At 42.0% G+C, this 14,067-nt stretch overlaps 1 protein-coding gene across 1 annotated transcript in view; it reads left to right on the top strand.

Moving 5' to 3' along the window:
* Nlk (nemo like kinase) overlaps positions 1–14,067 on the top strand; it is a 133,878-nt gene that overhangs the window by 107,474 nt on the left and 12,337 nt on the right. Inside the window, exons 6-7 of the mRNA XM_090350625.1 lie at positions 1,081–1,290; positions 8,852–8,953. Coding sequence (XP_090206751.1) covers positions 1,081–1,290; positions 8,852–8,953 — 312 coding nt within the window. The remainder of the gene's footprint in view (positions 1–1,080; positions 1,291–8,851; positions 8,954–14,067) is intronic.

Genomic DNA, 14,067 nt, shown 5'->3' with positions numbered 1-14,067 from the left:
TGGAGATTGACCTCAGGGCCTGGGTGCTGTTCTGAGATTTTATTTTGCTCAAGGTTAGCAGTCTACCCACTTTGAACCATACCTCCACTTCTGGCATTTTTGATGCTTAATTGGAGATTAGAGTCTCATGGACTTCCCTGTCCTGGCTGGCTTCAAACTGCAATCCTCAGATATCAGCTTCCAGATTGTCAAGGATTATAGGTGTGAGCCAGCGGCACCCAGGCCTGAAATATGTCTGAAAATAAATAGTACTACTGCTATAACTCTGCTGTAGTTTTCAACTTTAGCCTGCTTTTCAGTTAGGTGGAAATAGTTTTTATTCCTAGGTCTTCATATAAAGCAATCAATCTATTTTTTTTTATGCTAGGAACATATTCTGCCATCTATTTTAGCATACTGTCCACAACATAACTGGTGCTTAACTAAATATAGTATAACAATGAATCAGCCTAGCAGCATTAATGTTCTACATGCTACTCAATTTTAACATAGTACACATGTTTTGAATGGAAATTACTATCTTTAAGTAAATCTAGGTGACATTTTGGTGAAAGGTATGTGGAACTCCTAAAGTATCTCATCAGAACTAGATTCAATAGATCTCCGTTTGAAACCCATAGCTTTAAAAGAAGTTTTGCTATCTGTGTATTTCATAAAGATGATAAACATAGCTTGAGCCAGGTAGACCCTCAAGGTAAACCCTTTATCATCCCTTCTTTTACAAGTCCCTCTGAAAAAATGGTTTGCTTTCTATATTAAGCCAGAACCATACATTCGGCTGGGTGTTTTTGTTGTTATTGTTGTTGTTTAATTATTAGTTGAAAACAGGTCAAAGATGAGAAGAATATCTTTAAGATGCATCATTTTACTTAGGAACATGGAATCTTGCGATTTTTCTTCCCTCTTCTTACAATAAGGCTAGGTTTGTATATTGACATAGGTATACTCTACCTATATCATTAAAACCTTACAAAGTTCTGAAGGTCTATGAAGGGTTTTTTGGTTTTGTTTTGTTTTTTGTTCTTCTATATGTAATACATCTCTCTGCTTGCCAGTGTTCTGATTGTTATTTCTGTTTAGATTTGTGATTTTGGATTGGCTAGAGTGGAAGAATTAGATGAATCCCGTCATATGACTCAGGAAGTTGTTACTCAGTATTATCGGGCTCCGGAAATCCTGATGGGCAGCCGTCATTACAGCAATGCCATTGACATCTGGTCTGTCGGATGTATATTTGCAGAACTACTAGGACGAAGAATATTGTTTCAGGCCCAGAGTCCCATTCAGCAGGTATGATTTCACTTTTAGGATTTTGTAGCTTCCAATTCTATTATAGTTTTGAAGGAAAAAGCCATCTTGCACATGTCTTGGGCTAATTTGTTGTTCAATGTAATTTGCTTTTAGTAAATTTAGGTTTGCTTGAAATTCACAAAGTTATAGATTACAGAGATTCATTTTATAATTTACAAGCCTGTTAGAGGAAGTCTTGACTTTATTGCATGCACTGATGCATAGCAGCAGACTCTGCTATAACAATTTGCACAGGTGCAATCTTCAATTGTTAGAGGGCTCTGTTCTTTCTCATTGGATGGCTCGGACTTGAAAATGTATTTGGTGACTTAGTGTACTTAAACTTTGTGCTTAGAATATAAAATTTTAGTATTGAATTTTTAAAATTCTTTTTGGAAATGACCCAAATATAGCTGTAAGAAACATTTCAAGATAAAAGACATTGGGGAGGAGAAAGGAAGCAGGGGAAAGGAAAGAAAGAAAGGTTAAACCTTTGGCTTCGTGTAATGGTACAGGCAAAGAGTTTGAGGCCCTCAGAAGTAGCACTATGGGTTAAAGTGGTAGGGCACTAGCTTTGAGCAAAATGAGCTCAGGGACAATGCTCAGGTCCTGAGTTCAAGCCTCATGACCTGGGAGGGCGGGGGGAGGGCAGGGAAAGGAAGAAAAGGAAGGATTGAAGCCAGCCTTGACTTCCTAATGAGATCCTGCCTCCAAAACGAAAATGGCTTAAACCCAGAGGCTTGAGGCTAAAGTCCAGCAGGGACATGAAGGTACACCTGCTACCCAGGTTATACAGGCAGAGTTAGTAGAAAGAGGGTAGTCGCTGGGCACCCATGGCTCATACTCAGAAGGCTGAGATCTGAAGCCGGGTGCGGTGGTTCGTGTCTGTAAATCCTACCTACACAGGAGGCAGAGATCCGAGGATTGCCAGGATTGCAATTCAAAGCCAGGCTAGGCATTAAAGAATGTGAGACTCTTATCTCCGTTAACCAGAAGTGGCTCTGTGACTAAAGGGGTAGGGTAGTAGCCTTGAGCTGAGGAGCTCAAGGACTGCATTCAGGTCCTGAGTTCAAGCCCCAGGACAAGCACAAGGGAGAGAAAGAGAAGGGAAGAAGGGAGGGAAGGAAGGAGAGAAAAGAGAAAGAAAGAAAAGAAGAACCTTAGCACAATTTTTTTTTCACTTATTGCAGGGGTCTCAGGACTGAAGTTCCACAGTAGACGAGGGATCACTATGTAGTTTTTTTGTTGTTTTTTTTTTTTTAAACCCAGAAGAAAAGCCGGGCATGGTGGCTCACACCTGTAATCCTATCCACTCTGGAGGCTGAGATCTGAGGATCAAGATTCAAAGCCAGCTCAGCACAAAAGGAGCTGAGACTCTTATTTCCAATTAACCTCTAAGAAACGAGAGTGAGGCTTGGTTCAAGTTAGGGTAGTCTTGAGCAGAAGAGCTCAGGGACAATGCCCAGACCCAGAATTCAAGCCCCATAACCCACCAAAAAAAAAAAAAAAAATACAGTGAGGCTGCAATAAGTGAACCATGATATAGTGAGGGACAACTATATCTCAAAACATACAACCTAGCTCTGTGCTTGGGGTGTGACTTTCTTTTCTTTTCTTTTTTTTTTTTTTTGGTCTGTCTTGGGGCTTAGACTCTGGGCCTGGGTGCTGTCCCTGAGCTTTTCAGCTCAAGGCTACCTCCCTTACCTCTTGAGCTACAGAGCCACTTCTTGTTTTCTGGTGATTAGTTGGAGATAAAAGTCTCAAGGACTGGGGCCAGGAGTTTGGCCTAGTGGTTAAAGTGCTTGCCTAGCATGCATGAAGACCCGGGTTCGATTCCTTGGTACCACATACACAGAAAAAAGCCGGAAGTGGTGCTGAGGCTCAAGTGGTAGAGCTCTAGCCTTGAGAAAGTCCAAGGACAGTGCTCAGGCCCTGAGCTCAAGCCCAGGAATATATGTGTGTGTGTGTGTGTGTGTGTGTGTGTGTGTGTGTGTGTGTATTCTCTTATTAAACAGTAACTTTTCTGTGCGTCACCTTTATAGCAACAATAGAAAAACTAAAACAAGGGCCAGGAGTGCTTGCCTAGCATGCACGAAGCCCCAGATTCAATTCCTCAGTACCACATACATAGAAAAAAGCCAGAAGCTGTGCTGTGACTCAAATCATAGAGTTAGCCTTGAGAAAGCCCAAGGACAGTGCTAAGGCCCTGAGCTTAAAAACCCAGGACTGACAAAAGAAAGAAAAAAAAAAGTCTCAAGGACTTTAGTGCCTGGGCTGGCTTTCAATCGCCATCCTCAGATCTCAGCCTCCTAGGTAGGTAGGGTTACAGGTGTGAGCCTCAGCGCCCAGCTTGGGTTATAACTTTTTTTTTTTTGCCAGTCCTGGGCTTGAACTCAGGGCCTGAGCACTGTCCTTGGACTTTCTCAAGGCTAGAGCTCTACCACTTGAGCCACAGCACCACTTCCCACTTTTTCTGTGTATGTGGCACCAAGGAATCCAACCCGGATCTTCATGTATGCTAGGCAAGCACTCTACCACTAGGCCAAACTCCCGGCCCCTTGGGTTGTAACTTTTAAGTGGCAGATATAGATGAGTCACTTAACTTCATTATTTCTTCTTTTTTTTTTTTTGTGAGAAAACTGCAGGCTAAATAAAACAGTAAAGTTGAAAATAGGTTTGGCAAATAGTAAGCACTTAGTAAATGTTTTGTTAGCTATTAAACAGTTACTCCTGCCTTTGTGACACTTTCATGTGAAGTATAAAATAAGTATACAAATAAATATCCCAAATAATGAGAAGTTCTCTTAAGAAACGTACCTGTTTAAAATAATTGGAGAGGAGGGCAACATAAAGGATTCTGAGAAAATAATGTGTTGCTCACATGAAATGGGAGAATAGGAGGCAGAGGAAGGACAACACAACCTTCATAAGAGTTTCTAGAGCAAGTGATAAGTGTGGTGTTGTTGGATAGCAAGATCAAGGAAGACCCTGTAAATGACATCAGAGGGAAAGAGGGTTCTGCCTGTGGTCACCTGATAAGGACTTCAGGTTTTATTCCATATATGATAGAAAGCATTTTGATCTAAGAGGTGTTAAGATTTGATGGTTAAGAGTCAGGCATGATGGGGATATACCAGTAATCCCAACACTAGGGACATGAAGACAAGAGAATTGTGAGTTCAAAGCCAGCTTGGGAAACACAGCAAGAACTTGTTTCTAAAATGGTAATAAATTATTTGGCGAATCATTTTTTTTGTGTGTGTGCCAGTTTTTGGGCTTGAAGCCAAGGTCTACACACTGTCTCTAAACTTCTTTGTTCAAGGCTAACATTCTGTCACTTAAGCCAGTGTCACTTTTGGCTTTTTCTGTGAGTAATCGGCAATGGACTTTCCTTATTGGCTTGGCTTTGAACCTCAATCCTCAGATCTTAGCCTCCTGAGTAGCTAAAATTACAGAGTGAGCCACCAGTGCCCAGCTGATGGATCACATTTGTAAAGACCAGGGACCTGATCTAGGCATTTCAGCTCTGGCCAAAGGTTGGTGATTTGAAGCTAGCCCTGGAAGAAAAGTTTATGACACTCCATCGTCAAAATAGCCACAAAAACTGAGCTGGTAGTGTGGCTCAATTAGAATGCTAAGAAGGCAAGCAAGCCAAGGGCCTGATTTTAAGCCCCAGTACCTTGTATCTCTATAAAGAATAAATAGATGGTCAGATCCTATGTGTTGAGCTAAAATTATGTGTTGATGCTGAAAAGAATTTGTAAAAGAAAGCTGAGTGCTGATGGTTCATTCCAGTCATCCTCGCTACACAGGATACTGACATCTCAGGATCGGGGTTTGTCACAACCTGTGGTGACCAGGACAAGACAATAATGGACACCAGACTGTGGGATTGAGGTTTGGAGCAGCAGGAGCCTGAACTCTTCCACAGCTCCAGGTCTCCTGGGTCCATTTTACAGGGTATTAATATGTTGAATAGAGTACAGGAGTATCTGTGCAGAGAATGGGGTCACAATTTTCTTGAAATCACAAGCACCAGTCATGAGGTACTCTTACCCAAGTGATTAACTTGTTTATCTTAAGAAGCAGGTATAAGCAGTAAATGACTTAGCATAGATTTTTGTCTATCTCCAAGTTCCCTGAAAGTTTGGTGGCCTACACCCAGGATAGAAATCAGAATTCTCAACAAGCCAGCACTGATAAACCAGTTCAAGAAACTCTCAGCATTCTGAGAGTCCTGGGAGGAGGCATTCTATCCTCCCAATTCTTCTGCATCTCACGGCTTGGCTTCTGGTGACTCTCACAGCAGTTCAAAGCTAGCCTAGGCAGGAAATCCGTGAAATTTTTCTGCAGTTACCACCAGGAAACCAGAAGTTGCGCTGTGGCTCAAAATGATAGAGCACTACTAGCCTTGCAAAAGAGCTTAGTTCCTATACCTTGATTTCAAACCCCATAACTGACAAAAAAAAGGGGGGGGGATTTTTAAAGGGAAGTGAAGCATAATGTCTGGGCACAGTGGCTCACACCAATCCTAGCTACTCAGGAGGATGAGATCTTAGAATCGAGGTTCAAAGCTAGCCTGGGCACAAAAGGACCTGAAACTCTTATCTTCAGTTAGCCTCTAGAAAACGGGAAGTGGGGCTTACTTAGCTCAAGGGTAGGGCAATAGCCTTGAGCTGAAGAGCTCAGGGACAGCACCCAGGCTGAGTTGAAGCCCCATGACCCACACACAAAAAAATGAACCTTCCTGTTCAGACTGTCTTTGAACCATAATCCTCAGATCCCAGCCTTGTGAGTAGCTAGGATTAAATAGGCATGAGCCACGAGCACCTGCAAGTATCTCATTTTGTAGAGAAATATATGTCTTAAGCTTGTCAGTCTGATTTAACCACAGAAAGAGAATACATATCTCTTTATACTCAGTGAGAACTAACAAAAAACAGCACACCTGTAATCCCAGCAGTTTTGAAGGCTGAGGGAGAAGGATGGCAACTTTGATAGTGAGGGGAAGAAACAAAACACATAAAGTACTCAAAAGAATCCAATTTGGGCCTGGGAGTTTGGCCTAGTGGTTAAAGTGCTTGCCTAGCATGCATGAAGACCCGGGTTCGATTCCTCGGTACCACATACATAGAAAAAAGCTGGAAGTGGTGCTGAGGCTCGAGTGGTAGAGCTCTAGCCTTGAGAAAGTCCAAGGACATTGCTCAGGCCCTGAGATCAAGCCCAAGACTGGCAAAAAAAAAAAAAAAAAAAAAAAGAATCCAATTTGTACACTTGTATATTCTCTGTGTTTTTTAGAAATAAGTACCTTAGCCACTGAACTAACAGAAAACTTCATTAAAATGTTCTTCATTGGGCAGGGAATTTGGCTTAATGATAGAGTGCCTAACATGCATGAATACCCAGGTTCGATTCCTCAGTACCCACATGCATAGAAAAAGCTGGAAGTGGTTCTGTGGCTCAAGTGGTAGAGCACTAGCATTGAGGAAAGCCCAGGGACAGTGCTTAGGCCCTGAGTTCAAACCCCAGGACCAGCAAAAAAAAAAAAAGTTCTTCAACCGTGAATCTGACCCACTTAGAACAACTTTCTAAATGTTTCCATAAGCCAATCATTTACTTTCTCCTGTAGTGTGGTTATTAGTCCAAAAAGTGTCACTGCCACTTCTCAGAAAGCTGTTCCTAGGAAGCAAGTTTCTCAACTACCTCCATTATCCTGAAAGGTAGTGATGCTGATGGCTACCCCATGGTTTAGATAAGTACAGAAAATAGTGCTGTCCATACAGGAATTTTCCATCCTGGAGGGATTCAAATGAAAGGTTATTATTAAGTTACAACAATTGCAGTAGTACAGAAAATTGATAAGGTAGTTTGCTACAAAGATTTGTTTGACCATTTTATTGGTCTCTTTTGTTGTGCCCAGCTAACTAACTGTGGCCTTACATAGTGTCCTCATTTTCTAAAGATGACAGTTTTCTGACAGTATAAGAGATTTCTACCATGACTAGTGTATAAAAAGTGGGGTGTACATTGGCCCAAACAGCAGGGTCATAGCTCTCATTTCAAGTATGAATATTTTGAAATTTATTAAATCTCATATGTCTGCTTTTTTTGGGGGATAGGGGGACTTGAACTCTGAGCCTGGGAATTGTCCCTGAGCTCTTCAGCTCAAGGCTACTAGCCTACCCCTTGAACCACACAGCCACTTCTGGTTTTCTGGTGGTTAGTTGGAGATAAGAGTCTCAAGGACTTTAGTGCCTGGGCTGGCTTTGAACCATGATCCTCAGATCTCAGCTTCCTGCGTAGGTAGGATTACAGGCATGAGCCGCCACACCCGGTTTGCTTGATTTTTTTATATTAGCTTTTCATGGGCTTCATTTCATTTGAAGCATCAAAATCCATTCATTAACTGGGGGGGGAACGGAGGTGGGGGGAGTTTGGCCTAGTGGTAGAGTGCTTGCCTAGCATGTATGAAGACCGGGGTTCAATTCCTCAGTACCACATGCATGGGGAAAAAGGCCAGAAGTGGTGCCGTGGCTCAAGTGGTAGAGCTCTAGCCCTGAGCCCAAGCGCAGGACTGGTAAATAATAATAATTAATAATAAATAAATAAAATAAAAAGCCAGTGCCGTCCATCTTCACTTTAAAAACAAATAAACAAACATTAGCTATCCTTAGAAGCATATGTCAGTTCTCCAAGGCATTGCAGTATACAGATACAGACTAGCCTCCTCAGTTGTTCTAGCCTTAGAAGGTTATACTTCCTATATTTTTATTATATGGAATCCTAAAAAATATTTTCTTCTTTTTTTTTTTTTTTTTTTTTGTGGGTTATGGGGCTTGAACTCAACCTGGGCGCTGTCCCTGAGCTCTTCAGCTCAAGGCTACCACCCTACCTATCAGCCAGGCCCCACTTCCCATTTTCTAGAGTTTAATTGGAGATAAGAATCTCAGGTCATTTTGTGCCCAGGCTGGCTTAGAACCTTGATCCTCAGATCTCAGTCCCTGAGTAGCTAGGATTACAGGTCTGAGCCACCGCACCCAGCTTTCCTCTTTAAAAAAAAAAAAAAAAATTATTTTTTTTTCATATATTTTTATTGTAATTAATAGAGGGGTTACAGTTATATTCGCCAGATAGAAGCTGCATTACTTCATGCACATTGATACCCCTTCTCATGTTTTTGTTCCCATTCCCCTCCCCCCATGCTTTCCTCTGGTTTTTGTCCTTTTTTTGTATTCGGGATTCAACCCAGCATCTCATGCTTGCTAGGCAAGTGCTATTCCATGCAAGCTATACTCTCAACCATGATTTGAGTGTTTTGAGGCAGGGTCTCACTATATATAGCCCATCTGGCCTCCTCACCATTCTTCTGCCTCAGCCTCCCAGCTTCTGGGATTACAGGTGTGCTATGTTATGATTGTCTGGTTATTTTATTATGTAGGCCAGAAAAGCTTGCTTTAAGGTTTTCCTCCAAATTTATCCTCATTTTTAAGGCCAATTTAAGAGTAATGAAAGATTGTTTCTGTGAGCTTGCAGTCCACCTGTGTTTCATGTTTCCTTGTAGTTGGATTTGATCACAGATCTGTTGGGCACTCCATCACTGGAAGCCATGAGGACGGCTTGTGAAGGTGCTAAGGCACATATACTCAGGGGTCCTCATAAACAGGTAAGAATCTGGGGAGAATGTTATATCTAGTGAATGCCTCTTCAGGAGAATTTCCTACAAAAGCATAATATTACAAGAGTTTTTGAGTAGAGCGGATACTTGTAAGTTTTGGGGTTTTTTCTTTTTTTAAAATCATGGCCTTAGATTTAAAAAAAATGTTTGGAGTTTGCCACAACAAATAAAATGACATTTCCAATACCATAGTAGGAAAAAATGCATATGTTTGTGGCACTTTTGCTAATAAATGATCCCTGGTCTTGTCTCCTAGTTTATTGCAAAGCTGTTGGGAGTAGAGTGCAGATAGCCTTTCAAAACACTCAGCCAAGATCCTTGCTGTCCCTTATTTTAGCAAAACATGTGAAGCTGTTGCATTTACACTCTTGTCACTAACACAAAATCATATGTGAATACTGTTAAAAGAGAAGTATGAAGAGAGATTGCCAGATTTGTACTGATCCGAGTTTTACTTGTTACCAGCCAAATCACTGCTGAGAAAGACAAGAAGGCTTTTAATCTCTACTCTTTTGACTTAACAGCAACACTTTCCAAACCCCTGCGGAGAAAATAGCTTAAAATGATGTGAAGGATATGAGTATGGGAAGCACTTCTAGGAACAAACTAATACAGACTTGGATGATCAAGCAACTGGATTTCATGAATTGTGCCTTAGTTTCTTTTAAATTGGGCATTTAGATGATCTGATTGTGAAGGTACCAAATGACAGGCTGAGTTTGATACTATTCCTCTCAAATTGCCAGCCCTGTTTTTGGTCAGTGCCTCCCCTTCCCTTATAGTTTCTACTGTGATTCCAGCATGCTTACAGAGCTTGTGTTTTCACTGGGTTACAGGGCAGTGGGCTAAAGTGTTCTTCTCTGAGACCTGTCCAGGCCAGTGGCTAGTCATAGGTCCTTATTTTAAAGAGCCATCTTACTGTTACACCTTCTGGTTGCATCTAGTTCAGAACCATAAAATAAGGTGAGCCCTTCCTACCCTAGAAGAGTGCAGTAAGTGTTAACCTAGCGGAAGCTTCTGTATTGTAGAAGGAACAACCACGATCCATTGTGTTCTCTTGTCTGTCAGCATCAGGAACATTACTGATTTGTCAAGAACCTTACAATAATGTAACTTTGAAAGTAGCAAAATAGTTTTCCCCTTCTATTAGCTTCATCTACTTAGTAAATCTTACCTATCTAAAGATAGCCAACAATGAAATATGGTAAGACCAGATACACTGGTGCCATGCTTCCATCACTAGTTTCAATTACTGCTGATACTTACCAGCTAATTAATCCTCTCTGTCCGTGTTGCTCCATAGCAGCCTAGAGAGCAAGGTTTCTTGACATTCCTGACCTGGGCCTAGAACAGCTCAAAAATATTTTACAACAGCAGTCACTATGTACTTCTTTGAGCATTCTTGGCATGGGAATCTCTTCGCAGTCAGGAATTTGTTAATCTGGCAGTTGTGTGGGGTTTAGATCTTATACCACCTGCATCTTGTCATGGTATTCGGGAAATGTCTCATTAGCTAGGCTTTGGTCAGGTGCCCATCTTTGAAACTGGGAAAATGAAATACCTCCACCACTGAAATAAGATGAGGGATAGTTTCTACTTTGAGAGGGACAGGGAAGAATTACTGATAAGGAGACACTTGTGTCAGTAAGAATTGTATACGAGTTGTGTGCATATAAAGTTTGTCTTTCTGTGTGTCTAACTAGGTATGTTTAAACTCAGGGCCTTGTGATTGCTAGGTTGATTTTTTTCTGGTTATTTTTAGGGTAAGGGGGCTGGCTTCTCATCTAAGCACACACACCTGAGACACAATCCCCCTACCTTTTTTCCTTTTTTTTTTTTTTTTTTTTTTTGCCAGTCTTGGGGCTTAAACTCGGCCTGAGCACTGTCCTTGGGCTTTCTCAAGGGTACTACTCTATCACTTGAGCCACAGCCCCACTTCTGGCTTTTTATATGTATGTGGTATCAAGGAAACAAACCCAGATCTTCGTGCATACTAGGCAAACACTGTTACCATTAGGCCAAACTTTCGCCTCTACCCCCACCCCCCTGCTTTTTTTTTTAAATGTGCCAATATGGGGCTTGGAACTCAGGGTCTAGCTGCTGCCTCTGAGTTTTGTTGCTCTAATCTGGCACTTCACCATTTGAACCTCAGCTCCACTTCCAGTTTTTCTGTGAATAATTGCAGGTAAGAGTTTCATGGATTCTTACACCTGCGCATTGAACTGAGATTCTCAGATCTCAGCCTCCTGAGTAGCTAGGATTATATGTGTGAGCCAGCAGCACCTATCAATCCCCCTGTTTTGGGGCTTCCTGTTGTCCCTGGAATCACAGGTGCATGCCACTGCATCCATCTTCCCTCAGTGAAGATGAAATCTCCCAATTTTTCTGCCCTAACTGGGCTCGAACATCAATCCTCCCTCTCTGTCTCCAAGCTAGGATGGCAGATATAAATATGCACATACACAGCACTGAACACATACAATACTTTCTTTCTTTTTTTTTTTTTTTTTGCCAGTCTTGGGCTTGAGCTCAGGGTATGAGCACTGTCCTTGGATTTTCTCAAGGCTAGAGCTCTACCACTTGAGCCTCAGCACCACTTCTGGCTTTTTTCTATGTATGTAGTAGTGAGGAATCTAACCCGGGTCTTTGTGCATGCTAGGCAAGCACTCTACAACTAGGCCAAACTCCCAGCCCACATACAATACTTTCTATCTGTAATAATCCCCTTAAACCAGATCCACCCTGAGGCCTAAAGTAAACCTCAAGGTTATTTAGTCTAGCATACACACTTTATGCTTTTGGCTAATGAGATTCAGATTTATCTAATTGGTGATTAGAGTTTATTTCCTCTTGATTCTGAACAAAATGTTTGGAATGTGAATCATTACCTCCTGCTAATGCTGAGCTGTCTTCTTGTTCTTATTGCATTTTCCTCTTGGCTTTACCTGGAAGGAGGCAAATGAAATATTTGACACTAGTAGTGCCATAAAATAGGATTCTGCAGTTGTGGTCTACGTATAAGGAGACCTTCCAGTGTTGTGGCTGTCTGGTGTTGTGGAAAGCTTGACCAACATGAAACTTGCTTATATCCCTGTTTGTATTACCCTTTCTGCCCTTTCCAAGCTCAGATTACAGTCACAGTCTGGGATATTTTGCACTTTTATCTTCTGACAGCCTAAAACAATATAAGAAGGGTCTCATAGACAGTAGATAAGAGTTTTCAAGAATCGCCTTCACTAGTCTCAGAATTAATGATAATGTTGTCCTAGGGGCTGGGAATGTGGCTTAGTGGTAGAGTGCTTGCCTAGCATGCATGATGTCCTGGGTTCGATTTCTCAGTACCAAACACACAGAAAGGGCTGAAAGTGGTGCTATGGCTCAAGTGGCAGAGTGCTAGCCTTGAGCAAAAGGAGCTCAGGGGCAATGTCCAAGCCCTTGAGTTCAAGCCCCAGAACTAAGGGGGAGGGGATGGAGGGGAGAAGAATTAATAATAATGTCCTAGTGGTCAGACTCTTTGAACCTAAACCAGAATGTCTTCCTTGATTTCTTCCCCCAACCCCTGCTCAAGATTGTTCTCTCATTAGTAGATTTTCTATTGGTATAGTAGCAAATGTAAATGCCAGCTGTGAAACACTATGTAAAACCTAGTGTAAAAACATTGTGAGCAGTGTCAGATGGAGGAGGTGATAGTGATAGCCCTGTGCTCACATGTATTCACAGTCACTGGAAATCTCGCCATGTCATGATGAAGTAGTCTGAGGCACCAGACGAGGTAGAAGCACCAGAGAACTGTGAAAATCTGCTCTCATCTGAGGTTATTTCTTAAAAGCACAGTTTTATAAGAAATCCCAGAAAAAGCAGAGGTTATATGATGTATTTAGAACTAAAAATAAAGTGTAGATAAAATACAGTTTTAGTTCTGATTCTTTTCACTTTGCAAGTCAAGAGTTAGACCTGTTTCTCTAAGTTAGGCTTTGACTTTGGCTGTCTGGACTGGTTTTTAATAGGCTTTGGCTTGTCAGATCCATCTAGCCACAGGAGGATTATGAGTAGGAAAACAGTTCTAAACAGTGTTAGAGAAAGCCTTCACTCTGCTAAGAAGTTGGTTTCTATTAGCAAACAAAATGGTTTGAAAATCATGCCAATGATCATTAGCCCATGAATTTAGAAACCTTGAGGGGTAGGGGAACCCAGTGTGAAAGGTTATTTTATTTTATTTTATTTTAAACTACAAGAAAGTATCTAGGCAGGGAGGGTAGCCTAGTGGTAGAGTGCTTACCTAACATGCACTAACTGGGTTCAATTCCCTGATACCACATGCACAGAAAAAGCTGGAAGTGGTGCTATGGCTCAAATAGTAGAGCACTAGCCTTGAGAAATTCCCAGTCCAGTACTAGGCCCTGAGTTCAAGCCCCAGGACAGACTCAAGCCTATAATTCTGGCTACTCAGGAGGCTGAGACCTGAGGATGGCGGTTCAAAGCCAGCCGGGGCATAAAAAAATCCCTGAGACTCTCATCTCCAGTTAACTGGAAAACAGGAAGTGGGCTGTGGCTCAAAGTGGTAGGGTAGTAGCCTTGAGCTGAAGAGCTCAGGGACAGCACCCAGGCCCAGAGTTCAAGTCGCACAAGCGACACACACATATGTACCAAAAAAAAAAAAAAAAAAAATGTGCTTCTATGGCCAGGAGCATAGCTTATGGTAGAGTGCACACCCAGCATGCACGAAGCCCTGAGATTGATTCCTTGGTACCACATGTACAGAAAAAGCCAGAAGTGTTGCTGTGGCTCAAATGGCAGAATACTAGTCTTGAGCAAAAAGTGTCCAGGAGGGGCCAGGAGTTTGGCCTATTGGTAGAGTGCTTGCTTGCCTAGCATGCACGAAGATTCAGGTTCGATTCTTCAGTACCACATACATAGAAAAATCCGGAAGTGTTAATGTGGCTCAAGTGTTAGACCTCTAGCCTTGAGAACGCCCGAGGACAGTGCTCAGGTCCTGAGTTCAAGCCCCAGAACTGCCCCCCCCACACACACACACACACACAAAAAGTGTCCAAGGACATTTCCCATGCCTTGAGTTCAAGCCCTGGGAGTGGCAAAAAGAA

This window comes from Megascapheus bottae, chromosome 17, assembly GCF_031878675.1.
Source record: "Megascapheus bottae isolate mThoBot1 chromosome 17, mThoBot2.hap1, whole genome shotgun sequence".
NCBI lineage: Eukaryota > Metazoa > Chordata > Mammalia > Rodentia > Geomyidae > Megascapheus > Megascapheus bottae.
The sequence above is the reverse complement of the archived record's forward strand: the minus strand, read 5'-3'. Positions and strand labels throughout refer to the sequence as shown.